Source organism: Histoplasma capsulatum (genome assembly GCF_000150115.1).
Source record: "Histoplasma capsulatum G186AR genomic scaffold supercont2.2, whole genome shotgun sequence".
Taxonomy (NCBI): domain Eukaryota; kingdom Fungi; phylum Ascomycota; class Eurotiomycetes; order Onygenales; family Ajellomycetaceae; genus Histoplasma; species Histoplasma capsulatum.
In genome coordinates, this window is record NW_025544802.1 from 999,051 (window position 1) to 1,023,197 (window position 24,147).

A 24,147-nucleotide genomic window follows, 5' to 3' on the forward strand; every position below is an offset into this window, starting at 1 on the left:
CGCAATGGCGTGTTTTGAGGAGAGACAGGTGGTGGCATATATTATGACCGTTGAATCGTTGCGGTTTTAAGCTAACCGAAGGGAGTCAATGATGTAGCTTGGAACACCCGCAATATTCACATCCTAGTATCTTTCGATTCCCAATGGCTTTTCCCATCGCGCTCTGCTTTATACGTCATATCCTTGAAACCTAGAATGACGAAGCCTAGCTGTGCACAACGTCTTCAAGTCGATTTCGGCTTAAGTTAACTATGTTGATGGGTGGCTAAATTTGGCCACACAGGACTACCCGGAGGAATTTTCTTGTTGTAGTTTGCCAGCAAATTGAATTTGGTCGAAGATGCGAAAGACTCCCAGACGACGGAAAGCCGGAAAACTTATGTAGATGTATTTTGTAGTAATGGCAATGAACAATGACGCCGAATTATTTCGAATGGGTTGGCCAAAACCCCAGCTGGAGGTTAACCTGATTTTAATGATCCAGGAAGAGCGTCAAGAATCTCTGTCTACTGGTATCTGGAAATTACCATGCTACGTAGTAGGTCCTGGCCAGAGGATCTCTGCATTTGGGCATCATTTTCCTCCATGGGGGCGAGGTAGCTGTCTCCTGTAACTGCGAATGAACCTTGTTCGCAATCCCCCGATGTGAACTACGAGGGTTAAATCGGTGAACCATGGGTGAGTTGTCCTTGTATTGCAAAACGAATGCGTGATAGCGATTCTAGCCCTTGGGAATTAGCATTATGCCTGGTTAGGGCTATGGCACTACTGCCATGTCCATCAGCTTTTTCCCGATATTGGTAACTTGCTCAGACATCCCGCAAGCACGAGCGAATATATCATAACGATTCTTGTCCACAAGGTCGAGTGGTGTGGTCTCTACATTCGTATATGGGCCTTCTGGAATACCGGCGTCTCGGCCAGTGTCCTTCATGAACGATCCCGTCTCATTCCCGTTGCTATAGTTGTTTCTCCCATCTCCACGCCCATTCGTGTCCCATTGCCACCCCTCTCTCCCGGCTCCAGTATTGTGCATCACAAAAATGGTCCGCAACTGTGAGAGGAGTTGGCGTGCCATGGTGTGGAAGAGGAACATTTTCATGGCAACTGCCGATGATATGGGGGGTTTGTAAGATCCGATTCTAAGTTCCGGTAACCGTGTCACTTGGACTTCAGGGGTCAGAGGCGTGGCGAAGGTTTTGACACAACATTCAATATGCGTAAAAATGCACTGGCAGATGTCAATCACCCGATCGTAGCAGGACAGTATAAGTAGAAAGGTGGGTCGATCTGGAACATGGCTACCTGGGCCGCTGCGTGCTCCCGGACTCGTGTCGTTGGGTGGATGATCTTTCTGGTTGTTTTGAGAAAATAAAATCGACGGAGAAATTGACGAGATATCTTCCAGAGATTGATTCTCTGGTGGAATGGACCTGTGAGAATAAATGGTTCTTGAGACATCTAACAAAGTTTGGATGAGACAGAATGTCTCGTCAATCTCAAAAACGCGGTTGGCCAGAGAGATTTGTATTTCGCTAAAGCTAGTGGACACGGGCGGCAATTTTGCTGCATGTTCGCACAGCTTTACATTTAAATCTGCCAGCTTTCGCACTTGCTGCACGATCATGCTTGGTTTATCAACCAGCGTGCCAGGTATGTCTTGACTCCAGTCTGTCAATGTTTTCCCACTGGAGCAAGGGGTGGGCATCAGAGGCTGGTTTGGAGGAGGTAGGATAGATTCAACAAGGCCATTCCCGAACCTTGGGAGTGAAAAATCATCACACTCTGGAACTGATATATCTTGAGGTAACTCGTGCAACTCAGGCCATTGGCCGAATGCGGGATCGAAAGATGTTAAATATGTGCTATCAAGCTCTAGCAATATGATATATTAGTTTTCCCTGTAACGACAATGAGGGAGACGCATTTACTCCTCCGGCGTAAGAGTGTACTTACCGTCTTCAACGTCTTCAGCCACTGCACCGCCAAAGGGGTCTTCTTCGATTTGACCGTTTACGCCTCCGCTACCACTCTCACCATCCTCGTTTCTAAGTCTTCGCCTTTTTGGACGATGTCGGGGTGGCCGAAGAACGGTCCGCCGTTTCCTTACGCTGTAAACACAGGCCGTAGCATTCCGAGCGCATCTCAAGCAGCTCTCTTCATCTTGCCGTCTTTCGCATCGAAGTTTCTGCGAATGGCACCGGTCACAGGCAGCCCGGATCTGCCGATTGCCATCGTGATCCATAGTGAATAAAGATGGTAATGCGGAGGTCCTTTTCGGTCTCAATCTGATTTTATTCTGGCAAAATTTGGAGCAGCCGATGGTCAGCTGGAGAGATCGCAGCCCATGTTGATTTCGCCATGGGCCCACTAGGCTAAATAAACTATTCCATTGGCTAGTATGGATTGTGGCTCGATTGCTGTTGGCTTAGATCTTGCAGGAGCCAACCATAGATCATGCATTCCAGATATACTGGGTAGAGCTTTACTAAGTACTTTAAAATTAATTATTACCACGGCGTAATGCATGTTCACCATTCCCAGGATTACGGTCCATGAGGAGATAAAATCAATGCCTGCAAGGTAGATGAAGGCTGGTATATCGTTTTGACGGTGTCGTGGATCGTTTTCCATTAAACATACCCGCGATTCCTCGACCCACTAACGACGCCACCGTCATGTTTGATCAAAGTCGATGGTGCTCCGCAAGCACTGTATAAATAACCTGGCTTGGTAACGGTAGAATTGATTGAAAACTTCAGAAGGTTTTATGCGCTGGCAAAGCCTCCAGTGCCGCACATAATGGTTGTTCTGTGGACAGAATGACCACATGCACATTCTGAACGACGGAAGCAAGGTTTGACCCTTGAATGCACATACAGTAAACGCTCTGCACTGTACAATAAAGGGTCACCGGGCTGCAGGCCTTTCGGGTTGGTTGCCCTCCAAATATACAGCTGCGGATTATTTTGGTAATACAAAAATCTCCGGAAATGTAGGGCTATTGGAGGCATGATAGAAAGGAGAATCATTTCTTATTGAAATCCTGCTATATGCACAATCCTCAACAGATGCAGATGCAACCCAAAAGGTTAGAGGATGGACGTCACCTGATACCCATGACCAACAATCAGCAACATCAGCTCCTTGCGTCGCTCACACTCCATCGGTGCTATACCAAGGTACGAGGTATCTCGACCCCCTTAGCAAACCCTAATCCGAACCTAAACCTAACCCTAACCTAGACAGCGCCGGTGGGATGAATCACGGCCCCCCAGTTTCATCACAGGATGTTCCCCGCAAATCCCTGGCCCAGACAACAAGCGCCGAATCACACGGGACAATCACCCGATGGGGCTCGGTATACATGCTCTCTGAGTGTGTTTGTGTATTTAACTTATTAGATCTCTATCGTTCTTACCTCTGTTCCCTTTTAGCTCCCGTGCAGGATTGAACCGCAGGCTGGGCGGCCCTGGCATAAAATCAGCACAGATACTACTCTTATCCAGATAAGCTCGCCTTTCAATCGAGCAGGACAAAAGTAAGACTGCAGCAAGATACACAAGGAAGAGAAGGGACACAGAGCGGCCAGCAATGTGGCTTTCAGATTCAATGGCTTTTTCATGCGGCAGATACCTATATGCTTTTCATGTCTTGCTACTTGTGTTTTCTCGCCTAATAACTGGGGGTGAAGCTCACAGTCCGAGCGAAGACAACGCCAGGCTTCACGGGCAACAGCAAATAACCATCATGGATGACAACCATAAAAGTAATTATTCTTCGCTCCTCAGAATAATCGATCTCCTATTAATCATTTTTTAACAGGCCTACTCCCCTTCGTTTTCAAAGCGCTCCCGCTGGGTGCCGTCAAGCCGCAAGGTTGGCTAAGGGATCAGTTGACTCTGATGGCGAACGGCCTTGCGGGCCACGAGCTTGACTTCTACCGCGTTGTCCGTGACAGTCGGTGGTTGGGTGGAACCCAAGACTACAGCGATCTCAACGAGGCTATGCCCTACTGGTTCAACGGACTGGTTCCGCTCGCTTATCTGACCCAGGATAAGAGGCTGCTTGAGCAGGTCCGGAAAGTCGCGGACTACGTACTTACCCATCAGCAGGCGGATGGCTGGCTGGGCCCTGAAACTGTAGTATCCCAAAGGAACTTTTGGGCTAGGACTCCTATGTTCTTGGGATTGGCGCAGATGGTGGAAGCCCAGCCTGGCGATGCCGAGGTAGAAAGGATCTTGAATGCGATGCACAAATATGTTAACTTGATGCATTCGATGCTGTCTAACAATCTCCAGGGCCTGGTTTGGCATCATGGTGATAAATTCAACGAGCAATGGGGCCGATCCCGAGCGGCGGATATGATATTAGCTCTGCAGTGGCTTTACGAGACTGATCCTAGGGATAATGCTGATAAGATGTTTGGATGCATGGAGTTTTTCAAGAAAGGAGGGCACGACTGGTCTTGGTGGTTCTCTGAGGGAAACTATATTAAAGAGGACCTTGATAAGCTGCCGGGGAACGTGACTCGGACGCTATACCATTTCCTACATGGCGTTAATGCTGGCCAGGGCTTAAAGGCTGGTGCAGTCATCAGGAGGTTTACACATGATGACAGTCTGCTAGAGTCTGCTCGAAGAGGCGTCAATTGGACGTTCCGCTACCATGGAAGCGCATCTGGAGGTATCCTTGCGGATGAGCGACTCGCACGTCTGAGTCCAGTACGGGGTACGGAGCTGTGCTCTGTTGTCGAGACAATGTATTCGCTCAGCTACCTTTACCAGTCAATGGGAGATCGGGACTTTGCGGACCGATGCGAGCTAGCAGCTTTCAACGCGCTTCCTGTTATGGTGACTCCGGACTGGTGGGCGCATCAGTATATAGCTCAGATAAACCAACCCGTTTCCCATAGTGTCAGACATCCACCATGGTATAATGTTGGTTCTAGAGCACAAACGTTTGGCCTAGAGCCTAACTACCCCTGCTGTACTGTCAACCACCATCAGGGATATCCCAAATTCGTGTCCGCTATGTTTGTGCAGAAAGGGGAGGATGGCATTGGACAGGCGCTGCTTGGACCAGCTGAGATACGAACCACAACAAGCTCAGGGACCAAAGTTAATATCAACTGTGAAACCGCCTATCCATTCGACAACGTACTGTCCTACAAAATCGACGCGGGAGGACCATTTACATTCTCCTTCAGGGTGCCTTCGTGGGCTGACAATGCCAAGTCCTTGATCTCCGTCGACAGCGCTGGAGGCACTTCCTTGAAGCCTAGCCCTGCGACAGGGATGCACGATGTCTCCATAACACAAGGGAAACATGTAGTCACCGTCTCGTTCGCTACTGAAATCCGCGTGGAGAAGCGTGCCAGCAACACCGTCGCTGTCTACTATGGAGCGCTTCTCTACGCCGTCCCGATCGACGCACGCGTCACCTATGTCAAGAGCAATTACCCTGGCGCACCTGATAGTGCGAGAGAATACACGATGACGCCGTCCTCGAAATGGGCGCTGGCGATTGATCCATCGACGCTCCGCTTCAATGCTCTGGCCGCTCGCGGTGACGACGGTGCAGCAGCACCCAACAACGGAAGTCAGCTTCCAAACCCGCTCTGGGCGGAAAAAGCGACATCGACTTCAATTTCGGCGCGGGCTTGTGAGATTAAGTGGGAGTTGACGGAGCCGAAGGGGGAAGGCTATGCGCCGGACCCGCCACGAGAATCGGAGCGGGAGTGTATTGGGAAGCCATTCGAGGTTAAATTAATGCCGTATGGGAGTGCCAGGTTGCATATGGCGGAACTTCCAACGGTTAAGTTGGCGTAGAAATGGGCTGGACTTTTGCTTTTCGCTTTCGTTGTTTTGTGATGATTTTGGCTTTGGGTTTTGACATGGTGGATACTTTTGTTCTTATCAGATATTAAATAGAAAACGTCATAACACTACACAGTTAGCTACCCATGGGATATATATGAATATATAGGTGGTTATGTGGATCAGCCTGGCTATCAATATACTTCTGATTTCAAAACTTCTGATCAAGAGCTCAGAGTTTTGCCAAGGAAATTGTGAACCGTGAACCATACTCAGTTTTGCCATCTACCCTTTCAACACAGGGCCAGAGATACAATTGAGTGTTAGAACCAAGGTTAGGTTACTGAGAAATCTGAGAAACAACAACCACCGCCCCCTATATACCCATTGTATGTGGCACTGCGGCTTAAACAGTGGCGTGCAATAGTCCTTTTGCACGTGAAGACTGGCATTGAGGGCGGCCACGGAACAACCTGGTCCCGACCCCTGACCCAAAAAAGGATTTCTATGAGGATCCATGGATACTTCATCTCTGGCATCGGAGAAGAATTCAGCGAAGAGAAGCAAATGATGCCTCGTCCGCTGCATTCTATGTAGGAATCCGCCAACCCTCTTATCGCCAATCACTTCTTCCTTTGCCTCTCCTCGCCGCCGTGTCACCCGCGCCTGCCCCTACCTACCCCTTGTACCGTGTCTTTTGGGGGAAGGGTTGACCTGAGCACCCAAAATAAATAAATAATTGCCCGAGAGAGTGGAGAAAAAGAAAGAAAAGAAAAAAAAAGTATAAGAAAGGCCAAGAGGCGCCGGGGAATCCAAGCCGTTGGCGGATTGTGACGAGAAGGTCAACGCCTCAAACTCAGCCATTTCTCGGCCCTTTTCATCCTCGTGCCTCATTCTCCCATTTCCCTTTCTTAAATAGGTCTCGATGTCGCGACCGCGGAAGTCCAGTAATCTCGGTGCAGATATCAGAGGAGACACTGGAGCTCCTGCGATATCCACTATGAATTCTCATTCGCCATCCCCTGAAGCTCCGTCGGTATGTTCTCTGTACCACATAACCCCCTGCTCCTCCACATATACTCCGTTTCTTCCCAGCGCTTTTTTTCAGAAATCGAATCCCTCACTTCTATCCGCTAATATTTGATTCTGTGCTTCTCATCCGATGGTAGGTACGGCACACACAGCGTGGAGCGTCTGAAAGGAGCGGAAAATCACACTCCAAGCGGCGACGGGCGCGGTCATTCTTCCGGCGATGGAAAGATACCTCCCTCAAACATACGTGGCTAACACCACTTATCCTATTGCTCATTATCCTCGCCACATACGCAGTGAACCCGACAGAATCCAACCCAGTCCACAGTGCTATCTTCCTCTCATACCCTAACCCCCCTGAAACTCCCGGCGGCCCCATCATGTACGGAAAGGGCAAGAAAGATCTCGCCTTCGTCGGTTTCTACACAATTGTTCTCTCCTTCACCCGCGAATTCATCATGCAACGAATAATACGACCGTGGGGCGTATACTGTGGGATCAAGAGCAAGGCTAAAATGGCCCGGTTTATGGAACAGGTGTACACAGCGATCTACTTTGCTTTATTCGGGCCCTTTGGGCTCTACGTCATGAGCAAGACGGATATCTGGTACTTTAACACGACGCCAATGTTTGAAGGGTTCCCGCACAGGCTGCATACAGCGGATTTCAAGGCTTATTACTTGCTCGAGGCTAGTTACTGGGCGCAACAGGCAATTGTGCTGCTTCTGCTGCTGGAGAAGCCCAGGAAGGATTTCAAGGAACTAGTCGCGCATCATATTATTACCCTGGCGCTTATTGGGCTCAGTTACCGCTTTCATTTCACCTACATTGGTCTTGCGGTTTATATCACTCATGATATTTCGGACTTCTTCCTTGCGGTATGCCGTTAATCCCTTCGTGTTCGTATTCGTTCGCAGCTATTCAAGCTAACTTCTTGATGACTCTCAGACCTCCAAAACTCTCAATTACCTGGACTCCGTCCTCATCGGTCCATACTTCATTACGTTTATAGGCGTCTGGATATACATGCGCCATTACCTTAATCTCCGCATCCTCTGGGCAGTTCTTACGGAATTCCAAACCGTCGGTCCCTTTGAACTCAATTGGGAAACCCAACAGTACAAATGTCGTCTCAGCCAAGTTATCACTTTTGGCCTGCTCAGCGCACTACAAGCCGTCAACCTGTTATGGCTGTTCCTGATCCTCCGCATTGCAAAGAACTACGTCTTGAGCGACGTGAGGAAGGACGAGCGGAGTGAGGATGAAGAAGAAGAGGAGCAGGAAGAGGATCAGCAGCCCACGCTTACCAAAGATGCTCAAGTTTGCGGCAATGTTGGGACTGGGACTGGAGCCATTGGCTCTGCGAACAATGGTAGCGCGGATGCAACGCATGTTACGAGGAGGACAGCCAAGACTAAGGAAAACGATGCTGTCACGGCCCGAGAGCTATAGTTAATGGAGCTACGACGGTTGACTCTCAATCGGCCAAGCTGGTGCTGGACTACAACAATTAGCTGGGTTGTGAGATGGCCGCGCTACCTTTTGTTCGTCCTCTTTGGATTGTTTATGAACCAAATTGAAGGTGTCAGAGGTTTTCAGTGCTCTACCAGTGCCACTCTCTCCCCCTATCAATCTCTCATAGGCAATTGTCGAAGAATTTTTTTTATGGGGGTGCAATCCCATTATGGAAATAAGATGATTGCCATGGTATGGGTATTAAGCATATATGCATTCCCCAGGTATGATCTGTTGTATGCAGGAAAAGAGAACAATAAGGGAACCCCCTGGCTAAGAAAATCATCGTTTTTGGCATTTTCTCTCCCTCTCTCCATCTTCCTCTTGAGCATCACAATTGCATTGGCAGATACACATGTACAGTACATATACGTATTTTTCTTTTCTCCTTTGCCTTTTTTTTTCCTTCCCCTTTTATAAAACCCATACATAACTTCTTAATGTCTGTTTATTTTCCCCGTGAGAAGAGAAATGGAGGGTGGGATGGAGGTTTGTCTGATCAGCCATCATTAATTAAGTTTATTAATCGATCTTGAATCCCCTATCCATTGTCCCGCGCCCATTTTGAGATGGTTTCTGTCCTGCTTTTGTGTCCCTACTTTGTGTAATACCCCAACCCCACGTCCTTGATGTTCTTGTTTGAAGGGTCGTGTGCATCGGATAGAGATTCGTGGATGATTCATGGATGGATGGATGGATGATAAGCCATGAGCATGATGTGATGGTATGTACAGTACATGAACGATTACCAAGGTTTTTTTTTTTTTTTTTTTTTTTTCAAATGGACGTACGTGATGGGGTGTTCATGTGTTGATCTTCCCCGCTGCTGTGTCAGTTTTCCGTGTTTCTTCTGTTTGTATCTTTTCTTCCTGTGTTCTAACATCATATATTTAATTTAATTTTTGTTTAATTTATTTTTATTTTTATTTTTTTGTCAGGATAGCCAAGGGAGCATCTTCTCTTATCTCCAAGGCACGGTTTTCTCAATTTGACCGAGAAAAATCCAAAAGCGGGAACAGAGGACTTTACACACTCTCTCTACCGACTAATGTATATCTAGGGGATAATTTTGGGTCTGCCAGGGTGGGTCAGGACTATAACCCACTGCACTGCAGATGAATGGATGAAAACTTCATATATCACTACCCCCACCAAAAAAGGAAAAGAACAGAAAAGAAGGGAAAAAGTGAAACAAATGACTGCCACAAAATGGGCGTGAAAAAATGTTTTCCTGGCTGAAAATTGGCGCCATGTACCGAGATATTTCATTCAGTATTTTTGCATATCGCTATCATTTCAGAGCGCGGTTTTGAGTCCAAGTCCAAAAAAACAATTTTTTTTGTTTTATAAGCAGCATCTGTACATAAAAATACATTTACATCACTCAAAATATTATTGTCTCCCCACGACTCTCGTCCGCATGTTCCTCTCTTTTCCACAAGCCAAGTTCCTCCCAACCCGGGTCCCCATGGTGTGGTTTCTTAGCTTGTTTTCTATAGTATGAGTAGTTTATTTTGCGGCCGAAGTGTCCGCGCTGGAAGCGTGGGAGGGCTTTGCCTCGTCCTTTTCAGGAAGTTTCTGTGTGGGGGTTTCCTTTTCAGCGGTCTCGGAGGAAAAGTTAACTAGGTTTGCCAGGTTGAAGTGTGTTGTTGGTGTGGAAGAAGGGGTGAAGGATAGGGTGGAGGAGAGAGTGGCATTGACATGGGATGATGTAGAGGGTGGAGAAACACCTTAAATTAAACCCGTACGATGGGGGATTGGGATTAGGTTAGGGTTAGGGCCAATGATGCGCAGCGGTTCAAATAATTGTAGAAAAATTACTGGTGATATTCAACACACCTCTTTCTTCTCCGACTCCATCTTTTTTGCGGAGGCATCCTCAGCATCCTTCGTAGACTCAGAAGCAGAGGTTTCCTCTAAAGCTTCCTTCGCCTCCCCCTGGCCACCGCGCACGGATTGGTCCGATTCCTTTGGTGAGGGGGCAGAGTCACGTTCTGGTTCGGTCTTGTCCTTTTCTTCCTCTTCTTCAACTTCGCTTGCAGCCTGCTTCTCTGATATATGTACCTCTTCGGTGTCCTTGTGAGTCGGCATGTGTAGTTCAGAGTGGGTGGGTTTTTTGGGACCATCGGCAAGCAGGAAGCTGGCGGCTGGCACTGTGAATACGAGAGAGCCAATTATCCTATAATAACAACAAATTCCGCGTGGCACATAGTGAGTATTTACCAAACAGTGTAAAATAAATTAAAGAGGATTGTTCAATTGGGTGGAAAAGACCGAAACCATTGAATTATAAAGAATGTATAGTACCTTTAGGACATACATACCATGGCAAGTCACTGCTTTTCTTAGATTCACCACCGCCAGACGCATATGTTCTTCTCGTGGCCTGTTGCCAAACCCTGGTAGAAGCTCGGGCGCCGGCTATTCTCGTGGACTGCTGGGCCGTGAACAGTGTGCGGAAGAGTGTGGAGCGAGGGAGGACCATGATGGGCAATTGGAGGAAGGGCTTCGCTGGAGTCCTTCAGCTGCAATTGAGACGCAATTGGGGATGTAATTGAGTGCAATTGCGAGATTCCGGGAATGATGCGAGTGACACAGGTGCAGTGAGAAACAGAAGCTGCTGGAGTTGGCGGGAAAATGGTCGCAAATCTTGGTTATTTTTGCGCTAGCTTGTTAGCTGCGGGAGTTGAGGAGAACACGTGACAGGAAGCGCAATGTGGAGGAGGTTGAAGAAACCAAAGACATGAGAATATGTCTCTACTAGACGGGAGAGGATAGGAGATCATGTGAGAATCTGAATAGGAATAGGATGTGGATGCAATATCTCAATTAATCGTGTTTCGTCAGTTATACGAAGTGGTAGCTACCAGATACCGGTTGGGTTCTTCTGTAAGCCGCTCTCAGCCTCTGGTGGGGAATGGTTGATCTCTATAGAAACTACTTTCGCTCCGACAATAACATCACATACTCCTAGACACACAGAGATAAGATTTCTTGTCAGCGCTCCCGCCATCGTCTTGCTGTCTCTCTGGTCCCGTCACCAGTCTCTGACGACCAAGCCATACCGTTCGTTTAGCGCTGTGTTGATTGACATTATGTTGGATTGATATCTAGCCTCTATTGCCTACTACGATCCATCGCAACCCTCGATCTGTATGCCAGTCGCCCTGCTCTAATTCTGGATCCATATTCAATTCTAAATCACTCGTGTTGCAACTATTCTAATACATTTCTTGACAGACAGCATAGTATACTTCGCAACTCAAGAGCATCTTCTACTCCAGCCCCGCCGAAGAACACCTACCCCGCCATCCTTTTATTGCATGGGATTACAATATCATGGCATATGACAGGCAGGCGACTCAGCAGAGCTTAAACTCTCTGCTGTCAAAACTGACAGATCCTGACCCGGATATCCGCTACATGTCCCTCAACGACCTGTTGACCACCCTCGAACAAGCCAACTCCGCGTACCTGTCGCAAGATGTTCATTCTTGTTCAAAGCTAGTAGAGGGTCTTCTCAAAGCCCTCGAGGACCAACATGGCGAAGTGCAAAATCAGGCCTTGAAATGGTATGTTTAGCTGAAGTATAAAGAAAAGAAAGAAAAGAACAAAACTTCCTGTACGCCATTTCTTTGGGAGTACAGCTTTCAGGACTAAACGATATACTCCTACAGTTTGAAGCCGCTTGTCACTCGCCTTCCTCCGGAAATAGTTACTCCCTTAATCGATAAACTCACTCATATGACGGCCTCCGAGACAATTGATACCTCCGTTCCCAATACTGCACTGAGAATCATCTTGGCAGCTTTGCCTCGTCCGGACCCCAGCGCCCCTCTTTCTCGAGAATCTCAAGCAGGGTGTATGGCAGTGTCCAAGGTTTTGATTCCAAGACTTGTCGGGGGAACCGTTACGGCCAATGGACAATCTAAAGTAAATGGGATGTTGGCAAATGATCCAGAAAAGGGATACAGCAGCGAGGCCCTCGATGTGTTGATCGAAGTGGTAAGGCATTTTGGCCCGATGTTGAACGAGCGCGAGTTGGCTTCTCTGGAGGAGACGGTGATGGCTATTGTTGAAAATGACAACGCTGGAACTGTAGTTATAAAACGGGCTTTGACAGCCGTCTCGGCTCTCCTAGCCCACTTCTCAGATGCGCAGTTAAGCACGTTCGTTTCCACACTGATAGAAAGCTTTCGATCACCACACCTTACACCCACCCGCCGTCGGCATCTCATTGGGACAATAGCAGCGTTGGCTAGGTCAATCCCTTCTAAATTTGGCCCTTATCTGAGGACGTTGGCCCCTTTTGTGCTCTCAGCCGTCAGCGAACAGGAATTAAGTGAAATGCGAGACGATGACTCGGATACAGGCGACCACGATTCGGAAGAAGATGAATTACGCGAAACAGCCCTGGCGACGTTGGAGACTTTACTTGGATCTTGTAGCAGTGAAATGCAACTTTATCTATCCGATTCGATAAAGGCAGCGTTGCGGTATCTCAAGTACGATCCCAATGTAGCGGAGGTCGAAGATGAGGAAATGGGTGGGACGCAAGATGAGGGTAGCGATGATGGGGCGACTGAGGAGCCCGAAGATGACAATGATGCATTTGATGATTTTGAAGAGGAAGAGGGATACAGTGATATAGATGATATGAGCTGGAAAGTCCGCAGATGCGCTGCTAAGGTTTTATATACAATCATCGCGACTCAGCAGAATAATCCGAAGGCTCTTGAAGATGGCCCTATATATCAGACAATCGCACCTGCTTTACTTGCGAGGTTCACTAAAGAAAGGGAGGAATCCGTCAAACTTGAAGCTGTTGCTAGCATGAACTGTCTTGTCAGGAAAACTGGAGAGATATCAGCGGTGATCAATCCTGACATACATCTCACCAATGAATTTGGGAGGGGGAGAACCTCTAGAAAGAGAAGAAGACAAGACAGTGATGCTAATCTATTTGATTTGGAGTCGGAGGTCGCATCTTCACTTGCCATGAGTTCCCCAATTACCACAGGCTCAATTCCAAGTTCGGGTCCACAGGCAGAGATTGCAAAGTTGACACCCAGTATCATTCAGAATATTGTCAAATTATGGAAGCGGGCGTCTATACCATTGAAACAGGCCGCGATTTCGTTATTGAAAAGTCTAGCCCTTGTTCGGTACGGTGGACTTTCCGAATTCCTACAGCAAATCGAAGACCCAATCGCAGACGCCTTAAAGACCTCTGCAATGTCATCAGGCTTCTCCGTCTCTGCTGGTACAACATCCGTCAGCTCTAGCAGCTTGCAGATAGAAACTCTTAGTCTGATTGCCGCGATTTCGGAAACGCATGCATCCAATGCGCTCCTACCGTTCCTCATTGCCCTAATCCCTGGAGTTGTAAGCGCTGTGAACGACAAGAATTACAGGGTTGCAAGTGAGGCGCTTGGAGCAGTGGAGCAAATCGAGAAGGCCTTGACACCGCCCCGCGTGTCTGCAACTGAACATGACCTTGGGCCACAGTTAGAAAAGCTATTCTACATAATAGTTGATAGGATTGCGGACAACAGTTCTGATCTGGAAGTTCGCCAGCGAGCGATCCACGTCCTTGGAGTATTGCTGGGCCGCACTTCCGGAGCCCCGAAGTTCATTTCTCCCGTTCAACGGGCTGCGGGGTTGACGCTGTTAGTCGATCGCCTGCGAAACGAAACAACAAGGCTTGCAACAGCTCGTGCCATCGATGATATTGCTCTGCTTGCTAGTGGCCCGGATGATGTCGCATCTCCTTGGGTCCGTGACGTAACATTAGAGCTTGGAACTCAGCTTCGTAAATCCGACCGCGCACTGCGAGGCTCTTGTTTAGAGGCGCTGAAAAGTCTTGCAATCAATCCGCATACTCGTGCCCTCTATGACACAAAGACAACACAAGAACTCACCAGTTTCCTCCGACCTCTACTCAGTACCGATGACCTTCATCTCCTCACCCCAACTTTAATTATTATGGGCAAACTAATTCCTGGTAATGCGCAGCAGCTTATCGACAATAGAATTGTGGCTGCCCTGTGTTCTATTATCCAGGCGCCTTTGGTGGGAACAGTCTTAAAGGCATATTTGCTTTTAGTTCGAGTTATTGGAGAACAAGGAGCTGGGGCTGCACTGATGCAGGCGTTGTTGAAGGATGTCGGTGTCAGTGGAGACCCTGCTGTTGTCGGGAGAGCTATTGGAACACTGCTTGTATATGGCGGTCCAAATATTGGGGTCAAGATGGAAGACTTCCTGACAGAACTTCAAACAGCACAAGATGCTCAACGAAAATGTCTTGCCCTTGCAGTCCTAGGAGAAGTCGGCCTTCGCATGGGACCCGCATGCCCGTTGACCCCTGAAACGTTCATCTCGAATTTCACCTCTAAGTCTGACAAAGTACGGCTCTCCGCTGCTATCGCCCTTGGAAATTCCGGTGCGAGAAATATCAAAGCATATCTCCCTGTTATCTTAGAAGGGCTAGAGGCGTCCGCGCCGTCAAAGTATCTCCTCCTCCACTCCCTTAAGGAGATCCTGCAACATCCTGAAAGTGTTAGACCTGACGTCGCACCATTTGCCACACGCCTTTGGCAACGATTGCTCACGGCTTCTGACGACGAAGATAACCGCGCAGTAGGCGCGGAGTGTATTGGAAGATTGTCTCTCATCGAGCCGACCTCTTACATTCCTTTACTTCAGGTAGGCGAACTGACCCCGAAAAATTTTGATACCCACGAATGGTCGCTGACCAAACCTCTTCATAGGAATATCTCTCAAATGAAAACCCTGCTATCAGGGGCACCGTCATCTCAGCTTTCCGGTACACCCTTGCCGACTCCAGCGATTCCTACAACGATGTTCTGCGCCCGCTGATCGTTCCCGTGTTGATCACAATGCTGAATGATACAGATCTTTCAAATCATCGCCTGGCCCTAACAACGGTGAATTCCGCCATCCACAATAAAACTAACCTTATTGTCCCTCATCTCAATAAAATCTTACCAGCTGTTATTAATGATACTCGAGTCAACCCGGCTCTTGTGAGGGAAGTTCAAATGGGCCCATTCAGACATAAAGTCGATGATGGTCTAGAAGTTCGAAAGGTAAGGATAAATACTCCAGAAAAACACAAATCTACTAATATTTCAACCTATTCCGCTAACCCCCAAAACTACAAAAATAGAGCGCCTACGAAGCCGTCTACGCGTGTCTAGAAGTAGCCTTCGGCGCACTAAACGTCGCCGAAATCTTCGACCGAATCATCGCCGGCATCGAGGATGAACAGGACGTCCGCACCATATCTAACCTAATGATCTCAAAACTAATCGTCCTTGCACCGGAGGAGACGCGTGACCACCTCAACGCGCTCAGTGCACCACTGCGGAAGGTCCTCTCTACTAAACCCAAGGAAAACGCTGTCAAACAGGAGCTTGAGAAGGCGCAAGGGGCGTCATTGGGAGTACTGAAGATTACGCGGGAGTTGCAGAAGGCGTTCCCGACTGCGGAGGCATCTGGTGATCAGCGTGCGTGGAAGCTGTATGTGGAGTGGGTGGGGAAGGAATTCACACCTCTGATTAGATCATTGGCGAATGACGGCTAGATTGGGGTGGGATTTTGTCTCGTGGTGTATTGCCCATATCCCAGTTTCCGTAGGATGGCGAATTGGCCATGATGGAAAGTATCGCCTATATTGTTTATTTGGGAGGCCTTCTTTTTCTTCATGGCATTGGTCCAGGACCGGGGGAAGAGCGGGGATTGAACGCTTGATCAGATGGGAAGCAGGGGCTTGGTTCAGGATCTCTGGTCCCTTCTTCTTCTGAGCCTGTTTTCGCTGTTGTCCTCCTTTGACTGTTGAAAGATAAATTACACTCGAAATGAACCGATAATGAGGATAGCCACATAAAAAATGAAGTTTTGACGGCCTCCTTTTTGTGCAACTGATGGGGAACAAAATCCTTTATGCGCAGGTTAATCCGTTGCATACCAACTTGATTTTGTTGGTTGAGGGGCTCGACACCCAGCACTTGGCTGGTAAGTAAGATGCCTTCTGCCCTGAGGAAAACACTCTCTGCTTGGAGGTGGCAAAGCGGTTGGATTGACTATCTGGCGAACATTCGTCAGCCATACTGCTGAGAAAATCTGATTCACTCGTTCTTAAGTGAATAAGTATGGTAGACGACTTATGCCTTCGGAATGCTCCCACGCGTATACTAAAAAATATAAAAGCGGAAAAGAGGGGAAAGGAAACATGACGGTCAGCGAGCATCTAAATTTCGTACTGTAAAAGTAGGGATCAGAAACTGACTTGTATGAATTTGTAATATTCGTTCGACCTTAACTCATCAGCAGCATATTCAGAGAATACTTTTACCATCGTCTCCAGCCAAAATTGCCATTTGAAGGCGATATGTAACAAACATGCCTCTGGTGTATTTCGGACAGTCAGGATACCACCCAACAAGCTTTCCACCAGCAAACTCGGAGAATCTGTCATTGGTATCAAGGAATTCGCTGAGCTGAGATCTGCCATGTGCAAAGAAAACATGGCACGGTCCGGGATGTGTATCTGCCATGGAAGCTCTATCAACAGGGTTCGGAATGGGGCTGCATATGGCCCGCAAACACCTGCTCAGATCAATCAATCAATGACTGTATCAGGGAGAGTCACCGTTGACCCGGACATCATGACATCCTCCACCAAGCAGACTGCAGATAAGATAAAGACAGCTTGGGATTTGAGATCAGTCAAAGTCAATGTTTGCTTCACATAATCAGGAATGAACGGCAAATTGCTCTCACTCATCAGGATCCATTGATAGTATTGAAAACGATGTGACTATTTTGGATCACTAACCAAACAGCTCGACTTCCACATCTAATAAGTAGTTAACTGTTTCTAACAACCTTCCCTTTGTCAATCAAACAATTTGAATGTTTTAGCATTGCCTTTTATGCTGCCGTGGCGGAAAAGGGTGTCGACCAGCTGGCACCAAAAGGTCTTACAGTCGTCTTTCAGTTTCCATCGCCACAGCATTCCCCCAGCCACCCATTCCAATTTCTTCTCCAAAGGTTCGTCCAGAGCCATGTCTTCCGCTGGGACAGGTGGAGAGTCATGGGATATAGAATATAATTGGATTAGTGGTGTTGAAGCTCTTGAAGGATATCAACCCGGAGGTTATCACCCCATTACGATTGGCAATATTCTGCACAACCGCTACCAAGTTGTTGACAAGCTAGGCTTTGGAGGGTATTCAACTATCTGGCTTGCACGGGATATTCGAGTAAACCAATACGTTGCCGTGAAGGTTGGCACGGCCCAATCTCGCCTGCGCGAGACTGAAGTCCTCCGAGAACTGTCGGGGGGGCACGCCTACATCTACGTTCCAACCAAGCTCCTCCTGCTCATCGTCATTTTCACCTTCAAATGTGAAATGCGATTTAATCCCCACGCTGCGAGATGAGTTTGAGTTGAGCGGTCCAAATGGGGTCCACCCCTGCTACACAACAATCGCTGCTCAGTCCAATCTTTGGGAAACATCATACAGTCGTTTGTTCTCGTGTGAAGTCGCCCGAGCAATTTCGGCTGCCCTTGTAGCGGCTGTTGCATATATCCATACACACGGTTACATGCATGGTGGTGAGTAATAATAGCAGCCCGCAGTGTATTCATTGTCTCGTATCCCCTGCTAATACTCTTCGCCTCTTCTTAGACATTCATCTCCGCAATATTTTAGTCAAGCTGCCCTCGAATTTCGATAAACTTTCAGTTGATGAATTCTACAAAAAATATGGGAAGCCTGAAACTGTTCCCGTCAGGAGAGAGGATGGAAAGCCCATTTCTCCCCATATTCCTTCTAGAGCTGTAAAGCCTCTCACGCTTAGCAACAAGCCTGCATGGGACTTTACCTTGGCTGATGCTCGCATACTCTTGAGCGATTTTGGGGAGGCATTTTCTCCCGCTGCAGAGCCTCGTTGTGGGCAGGATTGTCACACGCCACTGCCAATGAGACCTCCAGAAGCTCATTTTGAACCGAATGAACACTTATCATACGCAGCAGATATTTGGAGTTTGGGAGTGGCTATTTGGGAAATTCTTGGCATGAAAGCCATCTTCAGTGCAGAATATTTCACCGCCGACGAGATAATTTCTCAGCAGATCGATGTTCTCGGGCCGATGCCCTCCACCTGGTGGGAGAAATGGCAAGGGAGAGACAAATTTTTTGATGAAAATGCCCAGCCTAAGGAGGGGCGACATGTCTGGCCAGCTATGAATACAGCGTTCGAAGAGGGGGTGCAAAAATATCGACAGAAGAATCCTAACATGGGAGTCTTTAGCGAAGAAGAAAGCGCTGCAATCTTGGACTTGATCCGCCGAATGCTTGTATTTCGGCCGGAGCAACGGCTGTCGATACACGAAGTCTTGAAATCGGAGTGGATGGTGAAGTGGGCATTACCTGAATTCGAACGAGCAAAGAAGTGTCACAATGGTTAGATTCTCGTTCTATGCAACTAGATATGGCTAAAGGAATATACACTCAGTATACTGCCTACGGGCTCCACATGGGAAGATGATGGATTGTTCTGCCTTCGAGACATGATGCATAATGTTTGGCGCAATTGGAATGAAATGACAAGCAGGCCAAACGAAAAATGCCCGATAACCTTTGGGCCAAGTGAGATATCATCCAACATTGCCGAAGGGGAAATTTGGAATGACTATAAAGTTTTCTTCGATTCTCTTGATATTCCCCTTGATGGTTGGGTACATCCAGAGGATTTTAAATCAAAGGCAGACGTAATGCGGAATTTAGCCAGGGAGATACTCGATTCCGCTGATGACCGGAATGAAGCGCGGCAAGCACTCAGGGCTTGGAAGCTATCCGAACCGAATTCCACTAACTTATGCAGAAAAATCATGGATATTTGAAAATCCCTGTTGAAACGATGGACTACTACTCCGTACTTCCCATCAGCTCTCAGGAACCACATGGCTACGATCAAGATGCGATCTGGCTTTATGCTTCTCATCAGGAGCTTGCTCCTTCCCCTGGTAGCCAGTAAGAACCCCCAATACATAGTTCAATGAATATTTTACCCCTGCATTTGTAGTTAGTTAGTTTGCTCAAGGCCTATACATCTCTTCTGCTGTGGGCAGTAAATCGAATCCAAACAGCTTTCTCGCATTCGGCGCTCCACGACAGTAATTATTCCGGATCAAAGTGTATTTACTTTACGTTACAATAAAAGTGTATAGCAACCAAGGGGGGACACAAAAGTGCAGAGTGTCAATGAGTGTTGGTGAATGTGGCAAGAGCTTTTGGAGTCATTATTCGTCAACCAATAGAATATAAAGATTGTTTTCCCATACCCAGCGTCTTTTTATTGATGATTTGCAACCCCAGGAATCCTCAATGGCTAAGGCTCATAATGCCAAGAAATCTCAGGCCGTGAACTTCTAGCTTAAGATGAGGAAGGTTATTGGAGCTAACACATGTTCACAACATCTCTTCATGGTTTCTCTAATTCTCGAGCCTCCCCAAAGCTAGAGCCGCTCCCCCCCGGGACGTTAAATTTATACATACATACATAGACCTCATCACTCTGCCACTAAACGAGCTTGCCCTCATCATTAGCACTATACAGACCAGTTGCAGCGAAGCTGAAACAGTTCTCAATCTGACAACCCTGTTCGCTTCTCTTCTTAATGTAATTTCATACCACTCTATATGAGAGAGCATTGATTCTCACAACAAACTCATCAACAAGCCTGAAAATGTCGCGGTTCCTAACCATCCGAGTTTCTTGTGCTGTTTTCGGGGTCACAAATGTGCCACGCTGGATTGTCCAGGACAGTAGCACCAGAGTCAGCGAATTTTTATATGTGCAAGTGATTTCAGCAATCTTTGTTATATTTGCATGCGTCAGCCCATTGTGATTGATTTTTTATGACAAGAGAAATTACCACATTGAGCGACTTACATCTAAATCCAGAAGACGGCCGGGGCGATCTATGTTAGGATTGGCAGCTGCCACTGGCCTGCCACCAAGAGGCTGATACGCAGTGACATGAATACCTTCACATGCCTCGAATTTCAAAAGATACGGTTAAAGAGAGATCCAGACACGCAATTCCAGCAGGATAAAGCATAACGAGTACATCACGATCAGGCCGTCAGGCCGGTAAGAAACCATCGGTGTGTATCGCATCTGCCGCTATTGCTCGCAGCGCATCAATGGAGAGGTTGAACACATCATTGGGGTTTCTCCCGGGGTGGACTAAAGTTCCAAAGAGTTGTTTTCGCGTAATCTGTATTACTTGATTGGCAGCTGGTGGGTATATAATCTTTGAGTAATCAGTAAAGTGATCAAACAAATACAACCGTACATTCTGAATGATAAAACGTACAGCTGTTTGTAAAAGCGTTTCGTTTCCCATTTGGTTTAAAGCCCATAGTTGAACAACACCTGAGACCCGTCTGTTTGCATGCTTTGTCCACTTGGGTAGTAGAACCAATTGAACTTGATTCGCCCCTCCGATTAACCAGAGTCTCATATCGCGATGCAGATTTGCCGTAGTTTCGGTCCAACCTGACTTGATCACAATAGTTGGTAGGTATTGTCCTTGTACCTGGAAGAACGAGTCAGGTTGCTTTAAAGAGGAGGTATAGGGAGCCTGAAAGGATCGGAACGCTGAGTGCTCCGTGTTAGAATCAAGTTTAATCTGAATATGCATATGCGGCGAGACAGAAGGTACATACCGGTACCAGAGGAAAACTCCAACTGATTGTATTCAGCTGGAGTAAGAAAGGTGGAGTATTCCATCCTGTGAAACTCTTTGACGAGCCACTTAGTATGGCAATCATGGGTGAACGTTGGCATCAAGTCAACATCTAACATCTGGGTAAAAGAATTGTAGCTCAATCTTTCAAATGCTACAAGTTAGCTAGTATTCGCAAAGGAGTTGGGAGGTCGTTATCTACCTTGGACGAATGTTTTCAACTTTTGAAGACTCTTCGAGAGAATCAAAAACTAAAGATCCAGCCTGAGTTTCCACGTTCTCATACGCTAGATGGGTTGGCCCTGTGGCATTTAGGATTTCTCGATGCACAGTATTATACAACTGTTGGGGCGATGGTTTATCCTCAGAAGTGGTTTTGCTGGTGCTTCGCAAAGACCTCGAGCCCGATATGTCACCCATGTTGACCTCTCTGAGAAAGCAAGATGGTAAAGTAGTAGTAGTTGTCGTAGTAGTAGTAGTAGTAGTTGTTGTTGTTGTTGCTGTGGTGGTTGTTGCTGTGTTGTTGTAATTTGCCTCTTGGGAAGGAGGGCCGTGAATGACCTCATCCCAAGTCGCAGTCACCAACTGCCACTAGAGCTTGCCAGAACCTCACATCCACGGCAGCCTATAGTGACAAATGTGTCAAATGGGTTTTTTTGATGTTTTCCACTGTAATTACTTAATTCCACTTACAGACACTCATTGATAGAAATTTTATACTAGAAAGCAATGCACCTTGAATTCTCTACATACATTTTAAAACAGTGAATTTATGTCATTGTAGATATTATCACTAGATATTATTGCTAGATACCATTGCTAGATATTATCACTAGATATTATCGCTAGATATTATCGCAAGATATCATTACTAGATATTATCACTAGATATTATCACTAGATACCATTGCTAGATATTATCACTAGATATTATCGCTAGATATTATCACTAGATATTATCGCTAGATATTATTGCAAGATATCATTACTAGATATTATCACAAGATACCATTGCTAGATACCATTGCTAGATATTATCGCTAGATATTATTGCTAGATATCATTGCGAGATATCATTGTCAATGTTTCCACACTATGGGCTGGTGGTTGCAGTGTATAGATAATGGATTCAGTGACCACACCCACTGTGGGCTGGGCCACAGCAGATCCATGAATATATATATATATATATATCACTCTGAGCACCATGATTCAACAAATGGTTATGTTGACTTTTTGCTATGAATAATCTAGTTATTATAGTACTAACTTATTATATTTAGTGATGATATTCATAACAATATCTAGCAATGATATCTAGCGATAATATCTAGTAATGATATCTTGCGATAATATCTAGCAATAATATCTAGTGATAATATCTAGCAATGATACCTAGCAATAATATCTAGCAATGATATCTTGCGATAATATCTAGCGATAATATCTAGTGATAATATCTAGTAATGATATCTAGCGATGATATCTAGCAATAATATCTAGCAATGATATCTTGCGATAATATCTAGCGATGATATCTAGCAATAATATCTAGCGATAATATCTAGTGATAATATCTAGTAATGATATCTTGCGATAATATCTAGCGATAATATCTAGTGATAATATCTAGCGATAATATCTAGCAATAATATCTAGCAATGATATCTAGTGATGCAGCTGGCAGTCGCAGTGTCTCAGTGGTTGGTTCAGTGGCCACACCCACTGTGGGCCGGGCCACACCACCACACCCATGGGTATATATATCACTATGAGCACAACCATTTAACAAATGGTTATGTTGGCTTTTCACTTTGGATAATCTAGTGATTATAGTGTTATCTTATCACAGTGATGATATATATTGAAGATGATATCTAGCAATGCATTGCTTTCTAACAATCAATAAGCCCTATTCAATTACAAATAGAATGAATATGATAGGTGTGTGTACATTGTAACACTAGTATAAAAAACCCATTTGACACATTTGTCACTATAGGCTGCCGTAACATCGAGCTTGCTCATCCAAGTGTAAGGTTGGCATCGCATTCATGGATGTTCAGAAATGGCTTAAAACAGTATTGAAATAGAGGCACCTTGATTGGCCGCGCCCCCATCTTACATACTGGAGGTAGTTAACTGATTTCTATCGTATGAATGACTGGGAATGCGATCTTCGCAATATCTAGTACACAGAGCTTAGACACTTACATTGGCCTCTTGGAGTTCGCCCTCTTGGCCCTTGAGTGTTACCATTGTAGGGCTCTGAGCATTCTATCATTCACAAACGTCGCAGGGCTGTCAGGTTCTTAAATCCCTAATAGCTACTATATAACGTCTAGGCAATTGCCACATATGAGTGGTAAAGATATCGAAATTCCAGGGCTTTTTGCACCACGAAGACACTTAAGCATGAAGCCTATAAGCTACTAAATACTACGAGTGGTTTTCAGCAGAAAAGAGACAGTGAGATACCCTGATGGAGGGTAGACAAGGAAGTCAGTAGACATCCCAGATATTCTGCAAGGGAAAGGGAGACTGTCACATACTCAAACAGGTGTGGATATAATATTCTTGATTTTTAAAAGTGCAAATCAACGACCAAGTCTCAAGCACTTGCGGAGAGATGAACAGTTGTGACTCTCCCGATGTCGACATGGATATCCATGGAACAAAACAAAAAGCATTGGACCCTCAAAGTCGGTTGGTGAAAGCTTCTGCGTTAGTTCTGACTTCATCACCCACCCTCCTCAGAGTCTTCGTGCAAATCATTTGTGATGAGGGGTCACTTGGTATTTTCTCTTCACCTACTAGAGAGGTTTAATGACTGCCGCAGATAACTTCCCCGCCAGTGTCCGTGAAGATCAGGGGCCATGTCTCAGAAGATTATTCCGTCTACTGCGTATGTTGGCAATATGCACTCCATTTCAGCATTCGCACAGTTGGGCCTTTGGTTGCTTGCTGGTGATCGATTGCATCTTTGCCACTTGGCAA

General features: G+C 46.5%; 8 protein-coding genes across 8 annotated transcripts; 5 read left to right on the forward strand and 3 right to left on the reverse strand.

Annotated features, from left to right (window-relative positions):
• Positions 1-757: 757 nt before the first annotated feature.
• HCBG_01552 (uncharacterized protein) lies at positions 758-2,245 on the reverse strand (the record flags this gene model as incomplete). The annotated part of the gene is made up of 2 exons (XM_045428601.1): positions 758-1,875; positions 1,957-2,245. 2 exons carry the CDS (start codon positions 2,243-2,245, stop codon positions 758-760), a joined length of 1,407 nt encoding a protein of 468 aa, XP_045290387.1.
• Positions 2,246-3,750: 1,505 nt separating this feature from the next.
• Positions 3,751-5,831, forward strand: HCBG_01553 (uncharacterized protein; the record flags this gene model as incomplete). Its single annotated transcript, XM_045428602.1, has 2 exons — positions 3,751-3,769; positions 3,826-5,831. 2 exons carry the CDS (start codon positions 3,751-3,753, stop codon positions 5,829-5,831), a joined length of 2,025 nt encoding a protein of 674 aa, XP_045290388.1.
• A 911-nt stretch (positions 5,832-6,742) lies between these two features.
• HCBG_01554 (longevity-assurance protein) lies at positions 6,743-8,759 on the forward strand (the record flags this gene model as incomplete). The annotated part of the gene is made up of 3 exons (XM_045428603.1): positions 6,743-6,855; positions 6,989-7,729; positions 7,800-8,759. 3 exons carry the CDS (start codon positions 6,745-6,747, stop codon positions 8,301-8,303), a joined length of 1,356 nt encoding a protein of 451 aa, XP_045290389.1.
• Positions 8,760-9,875: 1,116 nt separating this feature from the next.
• On the reverse strand, positions 9,876-10,851 carry HCBG_01555 (uncharacterized protein; the record flags this gene model as incomplete). The annotated part of the gene is made up of 3 exons (XM_045428604.1): positions 9,876-9,944; positions 10,206-10,506; positions 10,691-10,851. The coding sequence occupies 3 exons, from the start codon at positions 10,849-10,851 to the stop codon at positions 9,876-9,878; spliced, it is 531 nt and encodes a 176-aa protein (XP_045290390.1).
• Positions 10,852-11,446: 595 nt separating this feature from the next.
• On the forward strand, positions 11,447-16,298 carry HCBG_01556 (uncharacterized protein; the record flags this gene model as incomplete). Its single annotated transcript, XM_045428605.1, has 4 exons — positions 11,447-11,519; positions 11,611-11,938; positions 12,044-15,071; positions 15,556-16,298. 3 exons carry the CDS (start codon positions 11,706-11,708, stop codon positions 15,970-15,972), a joined length of 3,678 nt encoding a protein of 1,225 aa, XP_045290391.1.
• A 114-nt stretch (positions 16,299-16,412) lies between these two features.
• On the forward strand, positions 16,413-17,143 carry HCBG_01557 (uncharacterized protein; the record flags this gene model as incomplete). The annotated part of the gene is made up of 2 exons (XM_045428606.1): positions 16,413-16,488; positions 16,731-17,143. 2 exons carry the CDS (start codon positions 16,413-16,415, stop codon positions 17,141-17,143), a joined length of 489 nt encoding a protein of 162 aa, XP_045290392.1.
• Positions 17,144-17,455: 312 nt separating this feature from the next.
• On the forward strand, positions 17,456-18,864 carry HCBG_01558 (protein kinase; the record flags this gene model as incomplete). Its single annotated transcript, XM_045428607.1, has 2 exons — positions 17,456-17,798; positions 18,083-18,864. 2 exons carry the CDS (start codon positions 17,456-17,458, stop codon positions 18,862-18,864), a joined length of 1,125 nt encoding a protein of 374 aa, XP_045290393.1.
• A 1,680-nt stretch (positions 18,865-20,544) lies between these two features.
• On the reverse strand, positions 20,545-21,570 carry HCBG_01559 (uncharacterized protein; the record flags this gene model as incomplete). Its single annotated transcript, XM_045428608.1, has 4 exons — positions 20,545-20,715; positions 20,779-21,062; positions 21,131-21,195; positions 21,353-21,570. The coding sequence occupies 4 exons, from the start codon at positions 21,568-21,570 to the stop codon at positions 20,545-20,547; spliced, it is 738 nt and encodes a 245-aa protein (XP_045290394.1).
• Between the last annotated feature and the right edge of the window lie 2,577 nt (positions 21,571-24,147).